This window comes from Phyllostomus discolor, chromosome 6 (assembly GCF_004126475.2).
Source record: "Phyllostomus discolor isolate MPI-MPIP mPhyDis1 chromosome 6, mPhyDis1.pri.v3, whole genome shotgun sequence".
NCBI classification, from domain to species: domain Eukaryota; kingdom Metazoa; phylum Chordata; class Mammalia; order Chiroptera; family Phyllostomidae; genus Phyllostomus; species Phyllostomus discolor.
This window is the reverse complement of record NC_040908.2, coordinates 75,000,015-75,024,392: the sequence shown is the minus strand read 5'-3', so window position 1 is coordinate 75,024,392 and position 24,378 is coordinate 75,000,015. Positions and strand designations below refer to the sequence as shown.

Genomic DNA, 24,378 nt, shown 5'->3' with positions numbered 1-24,378 from the left:
TCTATACTGTGGGGTAACTTGAACAGCCTAGAGTAGGAAAGGCTATCAGAGCCAGTGTGGTAAGTCAGTGATGCCTTTTGCACCTGGTAATGGAATGTCTGGTTAACAGGATAGACTTTAGAGACAGAGTGACCCTTCCAGCTGGGTGCTTACTAGCCTGTGACACTGGGCAAGTCCCTTAGCTTTTCTGAACCTATTCTCATCTGTAGAATAAGAATGAAATACCTACTTCTTAGATTTGTTATGAGAATTATATTAGGTAAAGTACATGGAATAAAGAATATCAAGTATTGAATACTTACCACAGTGTGAGACATGTAGTAAACATTTGCTCAAAAGCAGTTATTTAATAATATATTCTTAGTGGTAATAATGACATTTCTTATTCTGGTTGACATTAATTTCTCTTTTCCTGATGTGTGCCTTTCCCCATACCCCTTTTTAATTATTTCTCTCCTTTACTTACTTGCCCTATTTCTATTTTCCTTTACTTCATTCTCTTTTGTGTTTTTCCCTTGACTTGGGGACTTGGGTAACTGTTAGTGATGCTCAAGGATTAAGAATTCCCTGTCACCTAATTGCTGGAGTACAGTGAAAAATGGGAAATAATTGATATAAATGAAACCAAACCTTATAAGGATTCACAGAAACACAGCACCTTTAACCAGTACTTATGTGGAAGCTGGTATATATAGGTCAAGAGGCAATGCGGGATAATTGGCCAGTAGAGACAGGGTCCATGAATGCCCCCTAATTTGCTGTAACTGGTCAGCAAACTGTCCTCAGAGCCATAGCCAGAAAGTCCCTGCTGATTATTACATCTTTCTTTATGTAGCAACAAAGGAGAGAGCGTGAAGCTAGAAGGCAGCAGGAACGTGAGCAGCGAAGAAGAGAGCAAGAAGAGAAGAAACGTCTGGAGGAACTGGAGAGAAGGCGTAAAGAGGAAGATGATAGGAGACGGGCAGAAGAAGAGAAGAGAAGAGTTGAAAGAGAACAGGTTAGTTCACAAAGAATGTTCCAACAGTGAGTTTGTGAGGTTTCTTACTTTGTAGAATTGGGGTATTTGGGGCAAAAGTATACACACATGTACATGCACATATTCAGGACACAATTGGAAGTGCACCAGTAAATTGAGTCTCTTGTTTTTAAATATATATATAAATTATTACACTTTAGAAACCTTGAAACCAGAAAAGTGGTCTACGAATAGTATGATGGTTCAAAGATTTCTTAATATTCCTTCTCTTGTTCAGCTAAAATGCTTCAAGCCTAATATATCTGGAGATAATTAACCTTTTTAAAGTGAAATTAAAAACTGACTGTAAGAAATTTCTTATGAGCAATATTTGAAATAGCCACTGGATATTATTAATATATATTTGCATATAATTCAGCATATACATATGTAGCATGTAACAAATGTAATGACATTATTGTTTTGTTTAACCAAAGAAAGATCAGATTTTGGTAATATTTATGGCATTTTATTAATGCCAGATATAGTTGTCTTTAGAAATTTCTTTGTTTTCTGAAACACCTGTGCAAACAGAAATGGACTGAGTAGTCTGTTTTCCACGTTATCAGTGTGCATCCCATCCTTGCCTTTCATGTCTTTGAATGAATCACTCTTTTTTATGAGTTTTGAATAAAGAAAAAAGATATAAATGGGGACAAATTTAAATAACACTTGAGATTCATGCTTAAAGTACTTGAATACAATGGTATATTGACTTCCAAATTTGGTTATCCAGTTATTATCCTTGACACTAATGATATGCCTCAGGTTCTCTGAGACTTGGGTCTGCCTGCTGCATTACTGGTGTCTCCTAGGATTTAAGTGATATCCTTTATCTGTTACCTTAGTGACATCATGGACCAGGTAACTGGTGTATTTTAGGTTGTTTTATTTCACATTCTGATTTATACTTGGGAACTGCAAAGAAGACAAAACATGCACTACACGTTTTAAACATTAAATCACAATTTAATTCTCACAATTTGATTGTGACAGGATGGTATGAAAGTAATACTTAGTCTTTGCTGTTCTAATGGCAGTCATTAGCTTTTGTGTATAGCAAGTATTCTTCACCTCTTCTTTAAAAAGAAGCATCAAAAATCGATTTTATTCTACTTTTCTTATTTTGTTGCAAAGTAATTATTCCCATGTTAACAGTGCTGTGGGAAACATTTCTGCATAAGATGCTTGTTTGTGTACATGTGTAATTGTGTTCTGTGTATTCATTGACTATAGGTTAGGACCTTTGTGATTTGGATAGATGTAGATTTTTCAGTTTTCCCTGTGTTTTGAAGGTAGAAAACAAATGAGTGTACTATTTGATCCTTTAATTTATGGTTTAATTCTGTTGAGTTCAAAGCAGAAATGAGTTGGGAGTCATTGCTGGGGAAGGTCATATTCCATGCTTGGGCAGTCCTTGGCATAGCATGTATCATGGAGGGTTAGGCTTAAATGGAGCCCAGATTGGAATCAGTGCATTTGCCACTGGTCTTATGGATATGTTTCCCCTGGACTGGCTTTTTCTTTTCTGGGGGGAGCTGAATTTGTTTTGTAAGATAAACCTAAGGAAATTTATATTCTCAATTTCTGTTATCCATCATTCTCTCAATTAGAATAATTGGTTAACTAAAATTTGTGTTCAGCCCAAATGTGTGGTTATTTTTATCTTAAAGGATGTAGCTTGACATCAGTGCATTGTTAGCAGTAGCTCTATAAAGAAATAATCTGACTTTAAGAATAAAATTTGCACTCATAGACCCCTTAGCCTACTTTTCTTCTACAGTACATAGCTTTCTTCCCTGTTGAAAAGGAAGGAAACTTCTTTTGTCTGTAAAATGTTTGTTCTTTTTGAAGTTATTTTATATCTATCTCATATTTGAGTCTCACAAAAAACATTGAGCATTGGGAGAGGATATTCTTGGTACTAGTTTCTCAGATGAGAAAACTGAGGAAATGGGAGGTTGAGAGCTGGCCAGACATCACAGGCTAAGGTGTCTTGATTTCCAAGTCCATTAAGTACACATGCAGCTTCAAGTTTGGATTTTTCCTCTTTATATGCATATTTTGGATGTGTTTACCTGTTTTCATTGTTTATCTTTCTTTTCTCATTGGAAACCATTCACCTCTACCCTTTCCTTTCTCTCCCACAGACACACACATGCATCCACACCCCCATACCCCCACACACCCCCTCATCATGAAGGACCTGGGCCTGTTTATTTGTGAAAAGTTGCCTGAGTCTCGTGTTCCCAGACTGTGGCTTCTAGAATGTAGTCATCCTAGGTACTTTCCGTATCATCAGAGAAAATGCAAATTGTGTTTGTTGTATTTTAATATTAAACAAATTTGGTGTGAAAAATTGGCAACCTGTGATTGTTATAAATAATGAGTAATATGCAGACATTTATTGAGAACCTTCTGCTTTCCTAAAATTAAACTCCTGATTTCTGCGGTCTGCCATCTTAAGGAAAACATCACAGTCCTTTAAAATGCAGCATTTGTGTATAACAGCTGTGTTCTAAAAGAAAACCTTCCAGATACCTTTGTGTATCCCACTGGAGGGCATATCATTATTTATTAGACTCTTCAGGTCTTAGTGGCCAGTTTGAAGTTCTTGGGAAAATCCTTAGCAATAGATTTTGTTAGAGATTCATTACTAAGTGAATTCCCACTTAGTAAAGACGACGGGGCAGATGGTTCTTGGTGCTCCCTTCAAGTAGTCCTGATGCTTTCCTTTTGGATAAATTGATTGCTGGGTAATTTCTGTGTGACAGGAGTATATCAGGCGACAGCTAGAAGAGGAGCAGCGGCACTTGGAACTCCTTCAGCAGCAGCTGCTCCAGGAGCAGGCCATGTTACTGGTAACGCCCGTATCTGTCTTGTTCTGTAGTGCCAGGGCTCATGTGTCCACCCCTCCCCTGAGCTGGGCAGAGCTGTGTTCATCACCAGACCATTGTGGTTAGTGCTGTGGGCTGACAGGCTCAAGTGGAGTCGTCCTCTGTGGTCCTAATGTTTGGGTCACATTTCCAGGTGGCATTTATTTATTTATTTATTTATTTATTTATTTATTTTCCACTAATAACTTAACTGTTCTCATTTGGTAGATAGACAGGTTTTGAAAAGAAGTTGGCATTCAGTGAACAAACAAGAATGCTAAGGGCTGAAGGTTCAAAGCACTTGCCATAGGGTTTTTACCTAGTTTACTCTAGATACCTTTTGAAACCACTGCTACTGACTTTTAATTGAATTCTCTCTTACTCTGTCCAGTGATATTATTGTTAGCAACAAGCTGTCAGATTTTTCCACAGGTAATATGCTACTTAAAATCCCACCCATTTTGCTTTGTTAACAAAACATGGGGAAAAAATAGCATGATCTTTTAAAAATAAGGTTGAGAATGAATCAGAGAAGAGGCAAGCTTTCTATTTTCCATAGATTTAGTGTTCTCTCCCTCTCCAAGGAGTGCCGATGGAGGGAGATGGAGGAGCACCGGCAGGCAGAGAGGCTCCAGAGACAGTTGCAACAAGAACAAGCATATCTCCTGTCTCTACAGCATGACCACCGGAGGCCACACCCACAACAGCAGCTGCCACCACAGCAGGAAAGGAGCAAGCCAATCTACCATGCTCCAGAGCCCAAGCCCCACTTTGAGCCTGCTGACAGAACTCAAGAGGTACCTGCTTTCCTGTGTTGCTTAGACATTGATCCTGTGTTGATTCCCTGCCTCTCAATAACAGGGTAATAATAATAATGCTAGAAGAGGGCATAGACTTGAGCTGGTGATCCACCCACTTGGTTTTGTAGCTGAGAAATTGAGGTTCTGGGAAGTGAGGGGACTCTCTTATCTAGTTAAGTGTTTTATCCACGAAGGACCAGAATGCCTTTATTAACAATCCTCAGATGAATTGAGCACTAAACTAAATAAAAGGGGGGAAAACTGTATGGCAGAATTATTCTTTAAAATGTAAATGAGGGGAATGGTGGGCTGGTTAACTATTTTTCCATACTTGCAATGACAGCGAAGTGTGCTTATAGTCCAATTTACTGACTTTTCAATGATCCCAATTTGTTACCAAATTGGCATATTTGGGAGAACCTCCCAGTAAGGATGTGGCAAAGCAGTCACTATTCTGGAATCCTAGGAAGCTAGGGAGCTAGCTTGGTCAGCCTCTAGGGTACATTGAATCCTAGCCTGTAGGTGGCACCCTTCCACTCTTTCTGGCCCTCACAGAGAGTTAGATTCTGGGAACAAGTGTTCTGGAATGCCCTTTTTGGATGGAATGAAATGTGTTTTGGATTCCTGATAACATTCTTTTAGTTGGTTATGACAATTTTATTTTTTTCTAGTTTATTACCCTCATGTACAACCCTAGAATTCTTGCCAGGAGGAGAATTTAAAGGCTGCCTCTTTTAACTTTTATTCTCATAAGTATTCCTTTATCCTGAATCAAACCCTGGCTCTGCTTTATTTGCCTCCTCCATTTTTAAATTACTCCTTTCTTTCCTGTAGTTGAAGTAAACAAAACTTCTCTTTACAGTCCATCCACATCCAGGCTTTCTTTGCTATCTGCTTTTCCCCACTGACATTGAGTTATGTCTTCTAATTCTCTGACACAGGTGGAAGATAGATATAGGAAAACTAACCACAGCTCCCCTGAAGCCCAGTCTAAGCAGACAGGCAGAGTATTGGAGCCACCAGTGCCTTCCAGATCAGAGTCTTTTTCCAATGGCAACTCCGAGTCTGTGCATCCTGCCCTGCAGAGACCAGCTGAGCCACAGGTAGCAACAGCCAGTAGCTGTGGGTCAAGGAGATGCACGTGATAACTCACTGAGTTACCGGCCTGCTCATAGTATTCACATTTTGGTGTGTTAACACATTTAAAAAGTGAAGAGATAAGCTGGAGTAAGTTTAGACCAACTTAAAGAGGACACGCCCTCAGTTGCTAGGGAAAATAAGGATTTTTTTTTTTAAGATTTTTGTTGTATTTGTTAAGAATATTTAGATTTAGTGATCTCTTAGTCTCATGTCTTTCCTTCCCTAAATCAGATGTTCACGACTAAGTGTCTTCTTATTCTAATATAAAGATTTTTTTTTTTTCAGTTTAGTTTTTAGAAAGCTTGTGTTACAAGTACACCAGGGAAGAACCAGACCTTTTCTTAACCTGTGACCTTTGGTGTCTGGCACGTTCCATGCATGGGCTTCAGAGAGCCAATGAGGACTCTGAAATTCCAAGTACACGTTTTTGGTTTGTCCAAATGTGCATTTTTTTTCCTAGGAAAAAGGTTTTTTATCGGATTCTCAAAAGGTTCAGAGGCCTAAAAAAAGTTACAATACAATGGAATGGGTTAGGTGTGGCTTTCCCTGAAGTGGGTCAGGGTCACAAGCTCTCATAAATCCACCACAGGCTGCTGCCCTGTCTAGGCGAGGGAGGACCTCTGGGCAGAATGCTAAGGTTAAGAGAACCCTCTCTTGTTTGGAGAGGAAAATAGGCAGCTAAGGGTACCCATGGCAGAGATCTTAGATTCCGCTGATTCCCACTTTCTCACTGAAAACAACTGAGTTTTAGACATTTTACTCCGTGTAGCTATGTAACCCAGAATATTGGAAACAAATTCTTAGGCCTACGATTACTTGTTACTGATGTTTATATGTGTTGGGAGGCAAAAGTTCACTTCCTTGTGATAGAATTAGCTTTGGTATTTGGAAAAACAAATTCAAATGAGGATTTGAATGTGCTTTACAGTAAATAAACCCAGTATGGAGGAGTTCAAACAGTAAAGAACCAGGACCTTACCATGAGATATTGTGGGTGTGTGTTGGGTGGGGGAAGGGGTATATTGGATGGTAGGAGGTATTTACATGGGATCAGCAGTTCCTTGATTCACAGAAGAGCTGTCCCACAAGCCAGTGGTAACTCCAAAGAGCAAGGGATAGAAAGAAAGGGAACAAAGGAGAGTAGAAAAGGGCATAGGGAAGAAAGGGAAAGGAAGGGAAGGGGAGGGGAAGGGAGGAGGGATGGGAGGAGGGACTAGTAGAATAGGCTTGATGACATTCCTGTGAAGAATCCAGTATTAAATTTTTTATTCTGAAAGTTAAAACCTACCATAATTAAAAAATCTTGATCTATTTGGCCACTAGCATTTCCTGAATTATGTAGACTACTTTTTATATTAATGTTTAATTAATATAGTGCCTGGAAATAGTCTCCTTTTTCCTCTTATGTAAAGTTGCTTTTGGCTGAAACATACACCTATTGAAAACATTCTCTTTTGGGAAACTGTTTTTAGGTAGGACTCTATTCTAAAACTGATGTTTTTAAAAATTTTAGTTACAGATAATACTTTCAGTTTTATGCTCCCCACCCCCCCCAAATTTAAAACATTTCGTGCATCTGGGATTATACCGATAACTAGAGTTATGTGACTGTCACCTAGAACTCATAAATCTGGAACTAATTTTGAATCTTGCTTTTGGGAAGGTTGAATCAATTGTGATTTGGCATTTCCAGTTTTCATTAAATGCATTGATATAATAGATGTAAAGGTAAAATAATGTAAATTGCAATATTAAACATATTTTAAAATAGTAAAATATAATTTAAAGAAAATGCAGATTATTTCAGAGATTGTTTTCTCAATTTGAAAGCAACCAGAAAAAATCAGTTAACAAGTAGGAGGTCAATTTAGGGAATCATACTAATGAATATTTCTCAAGAAATTAAAGTTGTTTTTTTTTTTTTTTCATAACTAGTATGAGGGTGTATGCAGATCTAGGGTTTGAGTGTTTTAAGCCTGAAGGAAGGAAGGAAGGAGGGAGGGAGGGAGGGAGGGAAGGGGGGGGGGGAGGGAGGGAGGGAGGGAAGGAAAGGAAGGAAGGAAGGAAGGAAGGAAGGAAGGAGGAAGGAAGGAAGGAAGGAAGGAAGGAAGGAAATTGTTAGTGTGTTTAAAAGTTGGCTGTTTTTAAATTATTCTGCAGGGCCCGGCACAAGCAACACTACTTTTCATTACAAAATCTTTTATTACAAAGTCAGAAGCATATAATTCTATAACATAACAATATCACATTCAAGCATACCATATGACATTTTTCATGAAATGTTTAAATTAAAGCTATAATTTACTACAACCATATTATTACCCTACCAATCACACTCAAACAGGTGTTACTACTGCCGGACCCTGTATTTATAGTCTGTTAAAACATGATGGGTCTGTCTTTGCTCATTAAATGTGTTGTTTTACTGTTACGTGGTCTGAAATCTTACTGTGAAGGTGGATAGATAGGTCTGCATGTATGGCAGTGTTCACCTTTGATCTCTCTCCCTCTTCCCTATCCATTCTCTGCTTTGATATGGATATGCATGTAGCATGGCTTCTATAAGCCTTTTTTTTAAATCTTCATGTTTACTGCTATCTTAATGTTTGTCTGGATATTAAAGAGTTTTCCTTTTAAGTGTACATTTGTTCTTTTTCTACCTATTGTGTTCCCCAGGTCACTTCTTCACTTTAAAGTGTTTTGCTGCCTGGCTTACCTGCTACTGTAGCACCCAGTTTGCATTTCCAGTTCCTTGCTTTGGATTTGGTATTGACCAAAAAAAGCGTTTTATGCAGAACGCATTGAATGTTTTATGTTTTGTTTTCTGTAAGGTACAGTGGTCCCACCTGGCATCTCTCAAGAACAATGTTTCCCCTGTCTCGAGATCCATTCCTTTCAGTGACCCTTCTCCTCCCAAATTTGCACACCACCATCTTCGCTCTCAGGACCCATGTCCACCTTCCCGCAGTGAGGTGCTAAGTCAGGAATTCTGACTCTAAGTCGGAAGGTACCTGACCCCACTCAAAAGGCTTGGTCTAGATCAGACAGTGACGAGGTGCCTCCAAGGGTAAGAGCAGAAAGACAGATATGTGCTTCTTTTTCCTTTTTGTTATTTTTTAAAGTATTTATTTCAATGAAGGGTATAATGACTTCACCTAATTCAGGGGCAATGAAATTTCAAAGGAACTTCTACAGTGGGGAGAATGTTCTACACTTAAGAGTTTTATATTCACCCAGTGACAATTAGCTATCTATTGTTTGTTGTTAAGTCTATGTTTAAACACTAGGTAACAAAATAATTTAAGAGTAAGTCTATAAAGAATATGCTTTTAGAATAAGTAGAATCAAAATACATTTTTAGCAGTTGTCTTATATGTTTATATTAGAAGCTATAAAGTTGTTTTACAGCATAAACCATTATCTAACTGTTTCAGAAAAGATGTCATAAGGAAAAACATTAACAAAAATTTCAAAAAAGATTTTTTCTTTTTAAATTGGGAAAGTTTTTATTTTGTTTTGCTTTTTAAAATATTTTTACTTTTAATTTTTTTAGTAATTACTTAATGGTGAAATTAAACACAAGAGCACAATTTAGTTTATTTTCCCTGTACTTGGTATTTGCTTCCTCTGAATATTTTCTTGCTTCCTCCCAGTCTTTGATTCCTACTGATCCATTTGTACACATTGTTTAATTTCTTTGAGCTTATTTTCCTGATTCTCATATTATCTTAGCAAAATGCTTGTGTGTCCCCTGCTGCCAGACTTTAGTCCAAACATCATTTAATATTACAGAAGCATTGAAGGGCTATTTGTCCTGGCTACTTTGATCCTTTGACTAAGTTTTCTCTTTCTGTTATATAAGTGGAGGGTGAAGAATGATCAGGAATGGGGGGTAGGACCATGATATAGTAAGGCTAACATAATTAGGATTGCTGTAAAAATATGTTTTGGTACGGAAGTCTTTTTTCTCCTCATATTTTCAAGACCTTACTTGCTGTATTTTTTACCCAAAGGTCCCTGTGAGAACAACGTCTCGCTCCCCTGTTTCTGTCTCGGCGGGATTCCCCTCTGCAGGGCAGTGGGCAGCAGAGTAGCCAAGCAGCTCAAAGAAATTCCACCAGGTAAAAAAAAAAAAAAAAAAAACAGGGAAGCTTAAGGAATAGGTTTACTGCACAGTAGTTACAGTCTTTTGTCATCTTTTTCCCTCATAAAAATGCCCATAAACAGGGAAGTTCTGGGGCAAAGAGGAGATTATCAGTTAATAAAAGAAAACTCCCATAAGATGTATTAACTTGAATAGCATCAAATTGATTTCTTTTGAAGAGAAAGTCTGAATCCAATTGTGTAGGCAGCTTTTAAAATGAAATCTGTCTCTGTTAGAGTAAGTGGAAGAAGCAGCAGCAAAGGGGGCAGGGTTTCTAAGAGAATGATAACTTATGGAACTTGTTATCTGAAGGAAATCCTAAGGCCTTGGGAGTACAGAAATGACACACAGGCTACTAAAGGTCAGTGGTTGACTTACAGTTTTGCAGTAAATTAGTGAATTAGCTGAGTACTAGTGTTAAGTGCTAGAGCGTTCAGTACAGTGGCTATTAGCCACGTGAGACTAGTGGCTACTATATTATACAGCTACATTTGCAGTTAATTTAGTTAAAATTAAATAGGATCAAAACTTTATTTTCTTGGTGACATCAGCCATATATCAAATGGTCAGTAGCCACATGTAGCTTGTGGCTACCTTATTATACATCTCAGCTATAGAGCATTTTCATCATCTCAGTAAGTTCCACTGATCCATACCATGCTAGAAGAAGGAGAAAAGGTCACTTGGTGAATGTTTTGTACCTGATTATTACTGAACCTCTGTAGTTTGCTTTCTTTTTGTGGCACCTTAGTATAACTTGATGCAGTTAGATGCATGGTAGTCCAGAAGCTGCAGAGACTTCCTAGTCCTTAAATGATCTGGGGAGACTGTGGGATTCTCCTTTGACTGAGTTTGTGCATCAGTTCTGTCCTGGTGAACTTGTCCTGTGGGGCCAGCCCTGGCAGGGACAGATCATAGCCCCTGCTCTCTGTCACATTTCTAACACAGCTTATGTAAAGAGACTGCATAAGTGTCAGTTGGACAAGAAAGAAAACCAAGCCTGGAAACATATAATTTTATTATACTGTAATTTGTTAAGTGGATTTTTTTATAATAAGAAACTAAGTTTATAACTATGTCAGATATAATAACACTTATAGACCAAACAATAGTATTTCCTCTCATGTCTGATGAAGATTTGGGGTTTACTTAATGGGTAGAATATCATTTAGCATTTTTGGTTTGTTAGGATATCTGAGATAAAACCCATGAATAGTTGTAATGACTTTTGGTGAGTTGAATGCTGTTTGTATTTTTAATTTGGTGCTTGCTGCATCTCAGGATGATGCTCTACTTACTGTCTCCTCTTTTTTTTTTTTTTTTCAGCAGTGGTGTTGAGTCCAGGTTGCTGGGGGAGAGAGTGGAAAAGCTGGTGCCAGGCCTGCAGTGTAGCTCCTCTGGGTCCAGCAACTCAGGCTCCCAGCCTGGGTCTCAGAGTGGCTCTGGAGAGCGCTTCCGAGTGAGATGTAGGGTGACTTTCTGTTTCTCTTCCCTGTGAACAATACTGAGCTACGATTAGTATATTATAACTCCTTTTAATCATGTAACAGACCTTTGGTTTTTTAATAGCTGTATATCACAAGACAATGTTAGAGTACTAAATTGCTGATGACAATAGTAGTCATCACAGTTTTAATAATAGAGTTAACTTTTGAGACCTTACACATGACTAGCACTATGAGCACTTTACATGTATTATATGATTTAATCCGTATAATAACCCCATGAAATATATATAGTGTCTCCATTTTACAGATTACAATAACTGCAACTTCATGAGATTAGTAACTATCCAAGGTGATTATAGCTAACAGTCTGAGCTGAGATTTGAAACTACTTCTTTCAATGTAGTCTCCATCAGTATTATCATCAATATTGGTTATTTAAACCCACTCATAATAATAGATCAGTGAAAACTTCCCTCTACAGTATTAATCACATAACCAGGTCTTATGAACTCCAGTGTGTTAATAGAGTCTAAGTAAGGAGTCAGAAGCCTTGGAGTCCAGGTCTGCATGTGAGAACCCTGCCATGAGTCGGGCTAGCAGAAGTAGGCAGAGGGACAAGGCAGTGAGAAGCAAAGGCTAGATGGGCTGGGTCTGCCTTGTAGTACACATCTGGATGTTTGTATATATCCACCTTGCTTGTTTCTTTTGAACTTCACAGCATCATCCAAATCTGAAGGCTCTCCATCTCAGCGCCTTGAAAATGCAGTGAAAAAACCTGAAGACAGAAAAGAAGTATTTAGACCTCTCAAACCTGCCGTAAGAATTGCACAAAATCAGTTTTACTTTTTTCAAGCTTGAGTGAGATCTTTCTATTAAAACTATGTAATTGAGAGGTACAATCCATTCTGTGGGGCTCCCTTACAGATTTGAGGGATTATAATGAATGCCATAAATCTCACTCACATTTCTGCCCCCTTTCCAACTTAGTTATTAAAAAAATACAAGAGAAAGAAAAGCCTTTTTATCTCTTTGCATTAACGTGTATGCATTCTTAGGGATTTATAATACTGGCTTTTAGAAAAAAAAAATTTCCATCACCTTTTTAAAATCACCTGTTACTTAAGCTCTGCTTTTTGGTACCTAGAATGGCAGTTGTGACTTTCTCATACTTCTCTTTTAATCCTTGGCGTGTGAACTGACCTGTCTCTGCACACGCTGTGGAGTTTTAAGCCTGTTGGAATTATGATTTCCTGCTTGAATTGACTTCTGTACTCCCTGTATTCCCTTCTTTCTCCTGTGCTTCCGTGGGCTGTGTGTGTGCTCCTCATCACTGACTCAATGGACTGTGGCTGCACCACAGGGCGAAGTGGTAAGCCCCTCTCTGGAAATTCAGCATCAGAGAACCACTCTAACTTAGCTTGTATTCCATCTACATTGCTTTTCTTTCCTCGACTTATCTTTTTCTTGTTCTCTAGAATGAAAAAACCCAAAATTTTTGCTTCATTTTTTAACACACAAATTTTGCTACATGTATTTTTTGTTAAGTATAGCTTTAAAAAAAAACTTAAAAAGCCACAACTGTAGTCATCAAATGATTCTCGAGGCTCAAGGTCCAATATTTGATCACTGCGACTTCAGAGGGACAAGCTCAAAGAAAAAAAAAAAAACATGTTCTTCATTGGGAGAAGAAGAAAACTTTGTTGGAACTGCTAAAAACAGGCAGGAGGGGAGATAGCTACATAGCCTGCTTTGTAAAACATCATTATTGTTATTATGTTTTTTAATCCTCACCTGAGGATATATACTTATTGATTCTAGAGAGCAAGGAAGGGAGACAGAGAGAAAGAATTATCAATGTGAGAGAAACATCAGTTGGTTGCCTCCCATATGTGCCCTGATTAGGGACCAAACATTGCAACCTAGGCATGTGCCCTGACCAGGAATCGAACCCATGACCTTTCAGTTTATAGGATGATGCTCCAACCAACTGAGCCACAACAGCCAGGGCAAAAGTCATTATTTTTAAATAAAATTCCCAAGTAGAAAGATACACTTTAGACTTCTATGTGAAAATGTAGAATATGAATAATAATCACATTTGGAAATTATATTTGGATAATTGACTGAGTCTTAAAATATCTCAGTATAGAATAATAAAGGGAAATGAAGCATTTTTTAAATAATAACTTTTGCTATGGATTTCCTTTCTGGTGCTCATCATATTCATTGGCACTGTTACAGGTTGGTAATTTGAAGATCCTAGGTTAAGGCAGGGACAGGGGTGCCTGACCTACCTCCCACCCACCTACCATTTCCTCACTTCAGTGTCATGAATGTTGATAACAATGTGGCAAATTGTTAACAATTGGTGAAGCAAGATATGAGTGGTATACTGCTGCTCACTTTACTCCAGCACTTTTCTGTTGGTTTGAAATTTTTAAAACTAAAATTGAAAACACCAAATATATACTTTAAATGAGTGCCATTTAACTAGAATCTTGCTTTATGGATAATCTCCCTAAAAGAAGATTGTTATGTAGGCAGGTATCTATAACAAGCTGCAAGGATCTGCCTGAACACATTTGTTGATCTAGAATTTTATTTCATAATTGAAAAAAAATGCTATCAGCTTATCATAAGCAGGTTCTTATGGGGTTTTTTGGTGTGAGATTTGAACTTTGTATAGCATCTTTGACTTTGTTTTTTATGTTTTTGTCTATTTTTGGTCTTTCCTATCAAAGGCTTAAGTGCTCATTTCACGTGATACTGGTAAATGCTCTATAAAACAGTGTTACAAAATTGATGTTGTGGCCATTTTATTAGTGGTTAAAATGAAGAACTTCTAATTCTTTGCTGTTTTTTCTTTTTCGTTCTCCCCACCCACCATCACCACCACCCCACCCCTCCCACTGGCCTTACTCTCTTTTCTGTCCTCTGCATTAGGATTTGACTGCACTAGCTAAAGAGCTTCGAGCAGTTGAAGATGTGCGAACACCCCACAAAGTGACAGACTACTCTTCATCCAGTGAGGAGTCAGGGACAACGGATGAGGAGGAGGAGGATGCAGAGCAGGAGGGGACCAAGGAACCCATGTCTGGATCAGAGGACACCAGAGCAGCGTCAGTCCTTGGTGTATTTTAGAGAGGATGAGAACATACCCACTGAGTCTTGTTTCCAGTGGGAACCAGTTTTTCCAAATCTGTCATAAGATTCTGTGAACATGTAACATGTAGTTATGGATTCAGTAGCAGGCAGCCTTTCTGTTTCCTCCCTTCTGTGTGTGTGTGTGTGTGTGTGTGTGTGTGTGTGTGTGTGTTTCAGTGCTTCTCCCCAGTTTCCCAATGTATATTTATTTTTTCTTTTTAATTTAAGGATATGTTAAAAGGGAAATTTCAGTTTGGTTTAACTACTTTAGTTAACCATAAGCATTCATTCAAAAAAAATTTTTCCTCAAAGAACAAACTGTACTGGCAGGAACTTACTTGTTGAAGGGAAAGCCCTAAAGCATTTGTTTTACTTATAAAAATGTTCTATCTGTGGCGTGATCTCTTTTAATGACTTTTTGAAGGTGAAAAGTATATAAACAGAATATACTCAACTAGTGGTATTTATGGTCCTTCATCTCTGGATTTTTTTTCTCAATAGGTCATCTGTGAATTTGAGCAATGGTGAAACAGAATCTGTGAAAACCATGATTGTCCATGACGATGTGGAAGTGAACCAGCCATGACTCCATCCAAGGAGGGCACACTAATTGTCCGCCAGGTACCCATGTCTCTGTACCATTGTTAGAGTCTGAGCTGCTTTTGTAGTCATTAACCCACTTGCTCATTCACTCACTCATGCTGTTTCTACATCATCATCTGTTTTCATGTTAACAAGACCCAGAGGGTAAAGTGTCTGGGCTAGGGAGGCAGGTATGTGCTGCATGCCAAGAAGGTGCTAGCAGTCTTCCACTTCACATTGCTGCTCCTCTGCATGTTCTGTGGCAGCCCTCATTCAAGCACCATGCTGAGTCTCACCATCTGTGTCTGGTAGTAGAAAAGCCACAGGTGTGTTCTTCAGGAGGCTTGTGGAGCCAGGGGCAGAGCCCAGTCTGTAGCAGAGTGCCTCGGTGGTTCTACAGAGAGCTTTCAGCTCTGCGCGTCTGCAGTGCTGCAATGGAGCAGAGTCAGGCTGGCTCCACCAGAGTGGACGAGCCTCAGCCGTCAGAAGGAGGTCACTCTGTGTGTTCCAAAATGTTAGTTTCCTTACTGTTGATTGTTAAATGTGTACCGCCTGATGCCCTCGATTTGGATTATTAATTTTTTCAACTGTCTCTTCATTTCTTAACTTAGCTGAAGGAAAGTGATCTGCTTCTCATTTAAATAGAACAGGGCACCTACCCAGCATTTTGGACTTTTCCCTGAATGTGTCTCATGCTATGGCAATGTCTCATGCTTTGGATGGAAAGTGGGAAGAACATGGAAAAGACCAGGATTCCAAGAAGCGACAGGGCACTTCTAGAGCTTCAGACAGCAATATTTATAAAGAAAAAACACTACTCGTGATTTTGGGAACAGCAGCTAGTGTGGCAGATAACCAGACTGAACACTTACTGCTCGAAACCTGTTGCCACCAGATGAGGTACTTTGAGTTTCTGTTGGCTCAACTTAGGCATTCAGCAAGGAAATGTGAGCAATTCAGGCTAATTTCCCTTCAGTCTTTCCTTGATAATGTAACAGTTTGCAAAGTCACACAGCACCTGAACAAAGTCAGTTATCTGTAGGGTCATAGGCAATTTCAGCAGTGCTTGAGCGAGACAAGTGTGCCTGTTTTTTCTACAGAGTACAGTTGACCAAAGCGTGCCAGCCATCATGAGAGCAATGGCTTTGCCGGTCGCATTCACCTCTTGCCAGATCTCTTACAGCAAAGCCATTCCTCCTCCACTTCCTCCACCTCCTCCTCCCCATCTTCCAGCCAGCCGACACCCACCATGTCCCCACAGACACCCCAGGACAAGCTCACTACTAATGAGGTATGTCTTGCACCACAGCTGGCTGCTTTCCTAGGGTTAGACCAGCACTGCTAGTAGCTAGTTGCAAAGGAGACCTTTCCAACACCCCTTACCCCTTCCTTCCCCACCTACTTTCTTCTATCACCTACCCTTCTCCCACCCCCAAGTAACATGTTTCAGATCTGCATACAAATCCCTTAACCTAGATCAGTCTCCCTCCAAATGCGCCAGGTCACTGTTTCCTCTCTAGATCAGTGTACTTGCATGGCTTTCTGTACTCAGTTTATTGTTTAAAAGTCTAAATAAAGTGATTGCTGTGTTCTCAGATCCATTCTGTATTTACATGAAACTCTTAGAGTCATTTGGGGAATCTGCCTTTTATATTTTTTTATCTAATAAATAAATATAGCAAAAGTTGGTTAAGCAGACTTGGGCAAACTTGTCATCCTGAGCAGACAGTTCCTTCAAACAGGGCTGTATTCTTTTTTGTTTTGGGGGTATTATGGATTAATTACTCTTCGTTTGTTTTCACCAACCCTGTTTAAGGATTTTTTTTCCTTGAAATACACAATCACTCAGAGTGAAGAAGAGGCCAAATGTTTGTCAAGGAAACCTAGACATTTAGGATGTTAAACAGGAAGGTCTGAAATGTGCTTTTAATGTTAAATTGTAAATGGGAAACCCTGTGTGCTCATACAAAGGCTCAGCTGTGGTGCTAGTCTGAGTGGTAGTTGGGTGATATTTTTGCTCTTTGTAATGGGGTCATGCACCCCCAACCCCCTTCTTACCAGTGCAGTGACAGAGTGCACCTTGAGCACACCTGTTACTGAATAAACAAGTGATTTGATTTCATGGGAGCTTTGATTTAAATGCATTTGTTCTAATAGTTGAAGGAGGTTAAAGTGGCATGTAGCTTCAGCTAGTTTTGTCAGTGTAAACATTTAACTGCTGGTCTGCCTGCTTCTATTTTGGTCCCCCTTGTTAGAAAGAACCAGAATAATCCTCTCCCCCTGAAGGATCAGGGACAAGTTCACTGCTTCCAGTGCAGGCCCAGCATCAGAGTGGCCATGGGCTGGATTGGCTGCAGATCATGGGATAAAGGGAGGAAGCTGTAAACTGGCAGCTCTTGTCAGCTGGGGGGCAGAGACCCTGGGAGCCTAGGAAGGCATGGGCTCTGGGTCATGGTGACTTGAGCTGCCCACATAGGGGAAATGGTATAGGACGGAAGCATATGAGCAGACAAATTCTGTTTTCTCTAGGTGATGTATCCCACCTGTACTCACACTCCTCCTTATATTATATTTCAACTGTGTTCCATTTTGCTCTAATGTACAGTATTTACTATAACCCTTAACTCACTAAACTGGCAAGTTAATTTTTCTGTTTTGTTTGTTTTTAATTGTCATTACATTTCACTTAACAATTTGTTTCACTTCTTTGTGGGTTTTTTGTCTTAAGTTACATTATTAACCAAAACTCTGGTGCTCCTAAAAGAGCAAAGGGACATGGCTTTATTTGTCACTTGCACCATTCACTACTGAGCTCTGTTTGATACGAGTTTATGATGATGCATCTAAAATGATGGTAGCCAAGCTTCTGTAGCTTTCTGGCAAGAGGCTAACTTTATAATAAGCCATATAAAAATTAAGGACTGCCAAGTTTCCAGCATTGATTAATTGGACTTTTTTGGATAGGAGAGTAAATTCAGAAATTAATGAATTGAGATCAAGACATTTCAAACCTCCTTTAGGAGCTGTCATTATTTGTTTAAAAAAACTAGGAGCAAGATTGTAGGTTTTATTGGTAGGATACAGCATTCCTACCTTGGATGAGCAATATTCCTGAAAAGAGATGTAAGCAGTGTATTGTTGATAGTGTTGGACACGTGCAGAAGCACCCTCGAAAGTGTTATGGAGAGTGATGCAGGAGGGGAAGGGCTTTGTATTGGGAAACAGTACAGTACAGGGGTGGGTTGAACTGTTTTAATGTTTATCTTTTTAATGTCATTGTATTAATAAAATTGAAATTTACATTGCAGACTCAGTCCGCTAGTAGCACACTCCAGAAACACAAATCTTCCTCCTCCTTTACACCTTTTTATAGACCCCAGATTACTACAGATCTCTCCATCTAGTGGGACAACAGTGACTTCTGTGGGTAAGTAAAGCAGCAACAAGAAAGCAGCTTGACAACAGGACTCAGTTACTTTGTGTTGCTCCCTCCTGGGCTTAGGCATGGCATGGTGGCCGTTGCAGGTGTAGACCTCAGATACACAAGCACCCACCCCGCTTGCATTGCCTTATTTGCAATGAGCTGCATAGTTGATTTCATTTTTCCATATTCATTGCCTACAAGTTTTTTTTTGTGGACAAAGACTCAGTTATGACACATGAATATTTCCTCAGTGTAGTGAGGAGAGAGGTAGGCACATTCTTGGTGTGGACAGAAAATAATTTCAAGTGTACTTGTGTTTTAGTGGGATTTTCCTGTGATGGAATGAGACCGGAAGCCATAAGGCAAGATCCCACCCGGAAGGGCTCAGTAGTCAATGTGAATCCACCAACACTAGGCCGCAAAGTGACACTCCAGAGATCCGTAAATACAAGAAGAGATTTAATTCTGAGATTCTGTGTGCTGCCTTATGGGGTAGGTATCTTACCGCTACTCTGGCCCTATTATTTTTGTTCTGAATGGTAGGCTGGTCTTTTAGAGAAGTACTGTTTTGGGTAGTTTGGAGATTTTTGAAGAGCTGTTGAAAGGCACAATGGCAGAACTCTGGGTTCCCACCACTGGTCCTCCTGTTCAGTCAGGCAAGGTATGTGTGCATGCTGGCATGCGTTCCAGCCATCAGGTGTTAAAAAGAATGACTCATCTCCATTTCTTGTAAAGGTGGAAAGTAAAAAGATGAGAATAGACATTTGATTTCATCCATATTTATAAGGTGAATGAAATAAATTTGTTGAATTGCTTTTCTTTAAATGTTTCCATTTAATATTTTTTCTTGGTCTTTGTTCCTTGGGCCTGACATTTAACGAAGCTTTTTAAAAGCAGGCTGCCACTGGCACATTTTGCAAAAGAGGGCTGTGGAACCTACTTTACCTGTTGAATACTTGTGTTTGTGAAGCATCTTCATAACCTAAGACACCAGGAGAGCTGGCCATGCACAGAACTCTGACATCTCATTTTCTAAAACTTAACTTTTCTCTAACCCCCTGGTCTGTCCCCTCTTTCACTTCCACAGATATCCTGCTTTGGACTGACTTTTTCTTCCAGTCCTGCACTTTGTTTATCTGTTATTTTTGTTAGGGACCCAGGTCCTCCTTGGAAAAGTTTCTTATTCCCTTGGCATTGCAAACACAATGGATAGAAGACACACAGTTTGTTCATTGTTTTGAGTCCCCAGCACATTTTCCCCAACATGTATTTTCTGGAACATCAGTGGCCTCTACATTCCCCACAGGGACTGAGCCAACTCTCCTCCTCATGCAGCCTCTCACTGTACCCAGAACAATCAAGGCCCAGGGTCCCAGCATCCACCTCCTCACCCTCAAGGTGTTCCTTGTCCTGTTGCTGAAGAAGGGCCACACACTTGATAAACTTTCCTCCTAGTCCAGCTTCTGGACTGTATCTGTCCACTGGCCCCTCTTGTCCACCTGTGAGCTCTGCTCGGCCTTGCTCCTAAGGGTCTGGGAAAGTTGTCTCCACCTGTTGCAGACATACCTATGATCTCTTTTATTCCTTGAGTTCTGGATTTTTGTCCTTGGTACTACTGAGTATTTTAAATCCCCTAATGATAATAAGGACTTTTCTTTACTAACCTTCTGGGTAAAGGAAGTAATAGCTATTTGGGGGACAGTTGGGATCATGTGAAAACAGCGGCACAGCACATCATGGCATGCTGCTGCTGCTCGGGGAGTGTGAGCTGTGATCCTTCTGGGGGCTGAGTGCCATTCTATTCATACAAAAGCCTGTCATGGGGGTGTTTATATCATCAAAAATGGTTATATTGGGGACTTCCAGCCAAGATGAAGGCATAGGTAGTCACACTGTTCCTCCTCACACAACCAAGATAGGAACAGCAACAATTTAGTAACAGAGTAACAACCAGAACTGACAGAAAATTGAACTGTATGGAAGTCAGACAACCTGACTTCTGGACAAAATAGACACGTTCATCCAGACCGGTAGGAGGGGCGGAGCGGGAAGCTGGACACAGAGGGGTCGCACGGCACAAAGAGCTTTGGGACTGGGTGTGTAAGACCACAGTGAATTGTGCATCTGCAGTGGGCAGATCCTGGCCGAGGGGTGGCAACTGGCAGACCCAGTGAGGCGGCAGTTGTGAAGCAAGGCACTTTGAGCAACCCAGGATCCCAACGCTGGGAAATAGAGCCTTGGGGCACTGAATGAAAACACTTGTGGGGGTTGAGGTGCAGGGAGAGACACCTAGCTCACAGGAGAGATCGTTGGAAAGACCCACAGTGTGCACAAGCCCACCCACATGGGAATCAGCACCAGAAAGGTCCAGTTTGCTTGGGAGAAGCAGCACAAGGGACTGAAATCAGCAGAGAGCAGAGCAAGCGCCGTTGTTCCTTCTCAGACCCCATCCCCACATGTGGCGTCACAACCTAGCAACTGGGTTGCCCCGCCCTGGTGAATACTTAAGGCTCTGCCCCTCATACGTAACAGGTGTGACCAGACCAAAAAAAAAAAAAAAAAAGAGAGAGAGAGAGATGGCTTGAACAGAAGAACAAATGAAAGCCCCAGAACCCATCTTTTTAAGCCACTGAGAGATAGCCAACCTCTCAGATGCACAATTCAAAACACTGGTTATCAAGAAACTCACAGAATTGGTTGATTTTGGTCGAAAATTAGATGAACAAATAAAGGCTACAATAAGTGAAATGAAGAAAAATACACAGGGAACCAATAGTGATGGAAAGAAAGCTGGGTCTCACATGAATGGAGTGGACTAGAAGGAAGAAAGAAACAACCGAACAGAAAAGAATGAAGAAATAAGAATTCAAAAAAATGAGAACAGCTTTAGGAACCTCCAGGACATCCTGAAACAATCCAACATCTGAATTATAGGGGTACCAGAAGGAGAAGAGGAAGAACAACAAGTGGGAAAGTTATTTGAACAAATAATAAAGGAGAACTTCCCCAATCTGGCAAAAGAAATAGACTTCCAGGAAGTCCAAGAAGCTCAGAGAGTCCCAAAGAAGTTGGACCCCAGGAGGAACACACCAAGGCACATCATCATTACATTAGCCAAGGTAAAAATGAAGGACAGAATCCTAGAAGCAGCAAGAGATGAGGAAACAGTAACCTACAAAGGAGTTCCCATCAGACTGTCAGTTGATTTCTCAAGAGAGACCTTTCAGGCAAGAAGGGGCTGGAAAGAAGTACTCCAAGTCATGAAAGGCAAGGACCCTACATCCAGATTGCTCTATCCACCAAAACTTTCATTTAGAATGGAAGGGCAGATAAAGTGCTTCTCAGATAAGGTCAAGTTAAAGGAGCTCATCATCACCAAGCCCTGATTTTATGAAATGTTAAAGGGATTTATCTAAGAAAAAAGATAAAAAACATGTCTAGTAAAATGACAGCAAACTCACAATTATTAACAACCACACCTAAAACAAAAACAAACTGAGCAAACAACTAGAACAGGAACAGAATTACAGAAATGGAGAACACATGGAGGGTTAGCAACAGGGGAGTGGGAGGAGGAGAGAGGGGGAAAGGGTACAGAGAATGCGTAGCATAGATGGTAGGCAGAAAATAGACGGGGAGGACAAGAATAGTATGGGAAATGTAGAAGCTAAAGAACTTATAACACATGGACATGAACTAGAGGGGGGAATGTGGGTGGGAGAGGGTGTGCAGGGTGTAGGGGGATGGAGGGAGGGTAATGAGACAGCTGTAATAGCATAATCAATAAAATGTTAAAAAATTAAAAAATGGTTATATTCAGTGTAGAAATACTATTAAATATGTTAATTCTTCAGAAATTGATGTAATTTTTGTACAGAATGTTTGTACTGGTAGTAGTCTTAACACTTGTATATTCCTTGAGTGTCCTGTAAATTGCTGGGCCCTATTTTTTGTGCCATTAACTGATTTGTTTTAAACTAAAATTCTTCTTTTCCTAATTAACTTGTTCAATGGCTCTGAGTAGCTTGAGCCTATGCTTTTAAAAATGAAGTGAAACTTTTCATTTTATCACTGTCTTAAAAGAAGAGATTGGGAAGTAACTGAAAGTTGAAATGTATTTCTATGTCATTGTGTTTAAGTTGCTCCTTGGCTGGGGCACAGCAGCAGTGGCTTTCCCTAAATGGCTTGTGATAGCTGTTATTGGTTACCTATTAAATTAAAAATAAGCCTCTTAAAGACTTAGATCTGGAAAAGTTAAAGCTTGTGCTGTGAGAGCTATAGCCATCAAGAGGAGAAAATTCAGAGGACTCTGTTGTGTTATTTTGAAATGGTAAAATCTGTGCCTTTACATTCTGCTGCCTATTGTTACGTCTATCAGTTTTTTTCTGTACCTTCCTGGAAAATGCTTATAGCAAGCATTCTTTTTAAATCACCTTATCTAATTGACTTTTGTTTTGTAAATTTGCTGCATGTTCATTATATTTCTTTAATAAGGCAATTTTCCTATTCACAGCCAGGATTATTTTGAACGTGATTGTTTCCATTCTTACATTTATAATGAATTGTCCACAGTTAATTATAGTGCTTTGCCTATAATAGCATAATTTATCAAATTTAAAGGAAATTTTAAATCACATGTTATATAGCTCTTAGTCATTTTTTCCATCAACCTGCACCAGATTCCTCTGAACTGTACAATCGCAGTTCCTAGTACAGCTTATGTTTGAACAGGTTGCAAAAGTTTAATTATATCTAACAGTCAAAAGGTTTAAAAACTGTGTTTATAAAAAATTACTGCAGCATGCAACCTAATTTTTTCCAAAGGCCCATAATTTCCATGGTTCCATTTTCCAGTGACTGCCTATATCCCTTTGACTGCTAGCACTCAGTCCAGCTCTTAGAAATACATAATGGAGAATTAGAAAGTAGAGTGTGCCAAAATATCTGTAATTTTTGTATATATGAAAAGATTTTTTAGCTTTATCTTTTTTATTCCTTTACTTTTCCTTATTGTTAAATTGTGATTGACATTTGAATGCTGTTTATTTTTAAAAACCACAAATAATAGAAAGATTTCACAAACCTCATGTTTTGGATAGGTAGTACCATGATTCTTGATGTAGGTCTTTTTGGCTACTTGATACTGAAGATTGACCAGGAAAATTCTGAAATACTGCTTGAAATAAAACCTTTGAATAGACTCTCTGTCTGGTGGCATCTCTGTCAGTTAATGTTTTGTTTTATCTATTGCAAGTAATTTTTAAAGCAATTTATAATTACCTCATCTAGGTATGTGAAGGGAAAACACTAAGAATAAGATCCAAATAAATTCTACATTGATATGGTAAAATGGCCAACCTCGAAGTAAAATTATATGAAAATGAGTGGCGCATTACATAGCATTTATTTTTCTTATCCTGATAACAATCATTTTTTATGTTAGACAGTAGTTTATTTTTCTTAGCATTAAGTCATGACTTCCCATGTATGGTGTTTCTGTTAAAGAATTTTTTTTGTAAAAACATGATGGCTTGCTGTAAGCCTGAAAAAGTATTAAGCCATGAGCTCTAATTCAAAGCCATTGTTGTGATCTGATTAATAAAATACAGTAGCATCCATAGCTGCACTGGCTGTTAGGTAGCCACTAGCCTCATGTAGCTATTTAAATAAATTAAAATAGGAAGTTATTTTCCCCAATTCTACTAACCCCATTTTCAAGTGCTAATAGCCACATGTGTGGTCATTGACTAACATACTGGACGTCACAGCAGAAAGTTCTGTTGGGCAGGATTGGTTTAGATAGTA

The 24,378-nt window shown here is 39.3% G+C and overlaps 1 protein-coding gene across 1 annotated transcript in view; it reads left to right on the top strand.

Moving 5' to 3' along the window:
• The window catches only part of MAP4K4 (mitogen-activated protein kinase kinase kinase kinase 4), a 200,225-nt gene that overhangs the window by 158,397 nt on the left and 17,450 nt on the right, over nucleotides 1-24,378 (top strand). The window contains 19 exon segments of the mRNA XM_036028361.1: nucleotides 836-997; nucleotides 3,790-3,876; nucleotides 4,476-4,688; nucleotides 5,633-5,794; nucleotides 8,663-8,815; nucleotides 8,817-8,837; nucleotides 8,839-8,898; nucleotides 9,845-9,877; nucleotides 9,879-9,952; nucleotides 11,305-11,441; nucleotides 12,142-12,239; nucleotides 12,784-12,792; nucleotides 14,367-14,542; nucleotides 15,069-15,136; nucleotides 15,139-15,188; nucleotides 18,458-18,514; nucleotides 18,516-18,576; nucleotides 18,896-18,976; nucleotides 18,979-19,069. Coding sequence (XP_035884254.1) covers nucleotides 836-997; nucleotides 3,790-3,876; nucleotides 4,476-4,688; nucleotides 5,633-5,794; nucleotides 8,663-8,815; nucleotides 8,817-8,837; nucleotides 8,839-8,898; nucleotides 9,845-9,877; nucleotides 9,879-9,952; nucleotides 11,305-11,441; nucleotides 12,142-12,239; nucleotides 12,784-12,792; nucleotides 14,367-14,542; nucleotides 15,069-15,136; nucleotides 15,139-15,188; nucleotides 18,458-18,514; nucleotides 18,516-18,576; nucleotides 18,896-18,976; nucleotides 18,979-19,069 — 1,793 coding nt within the window.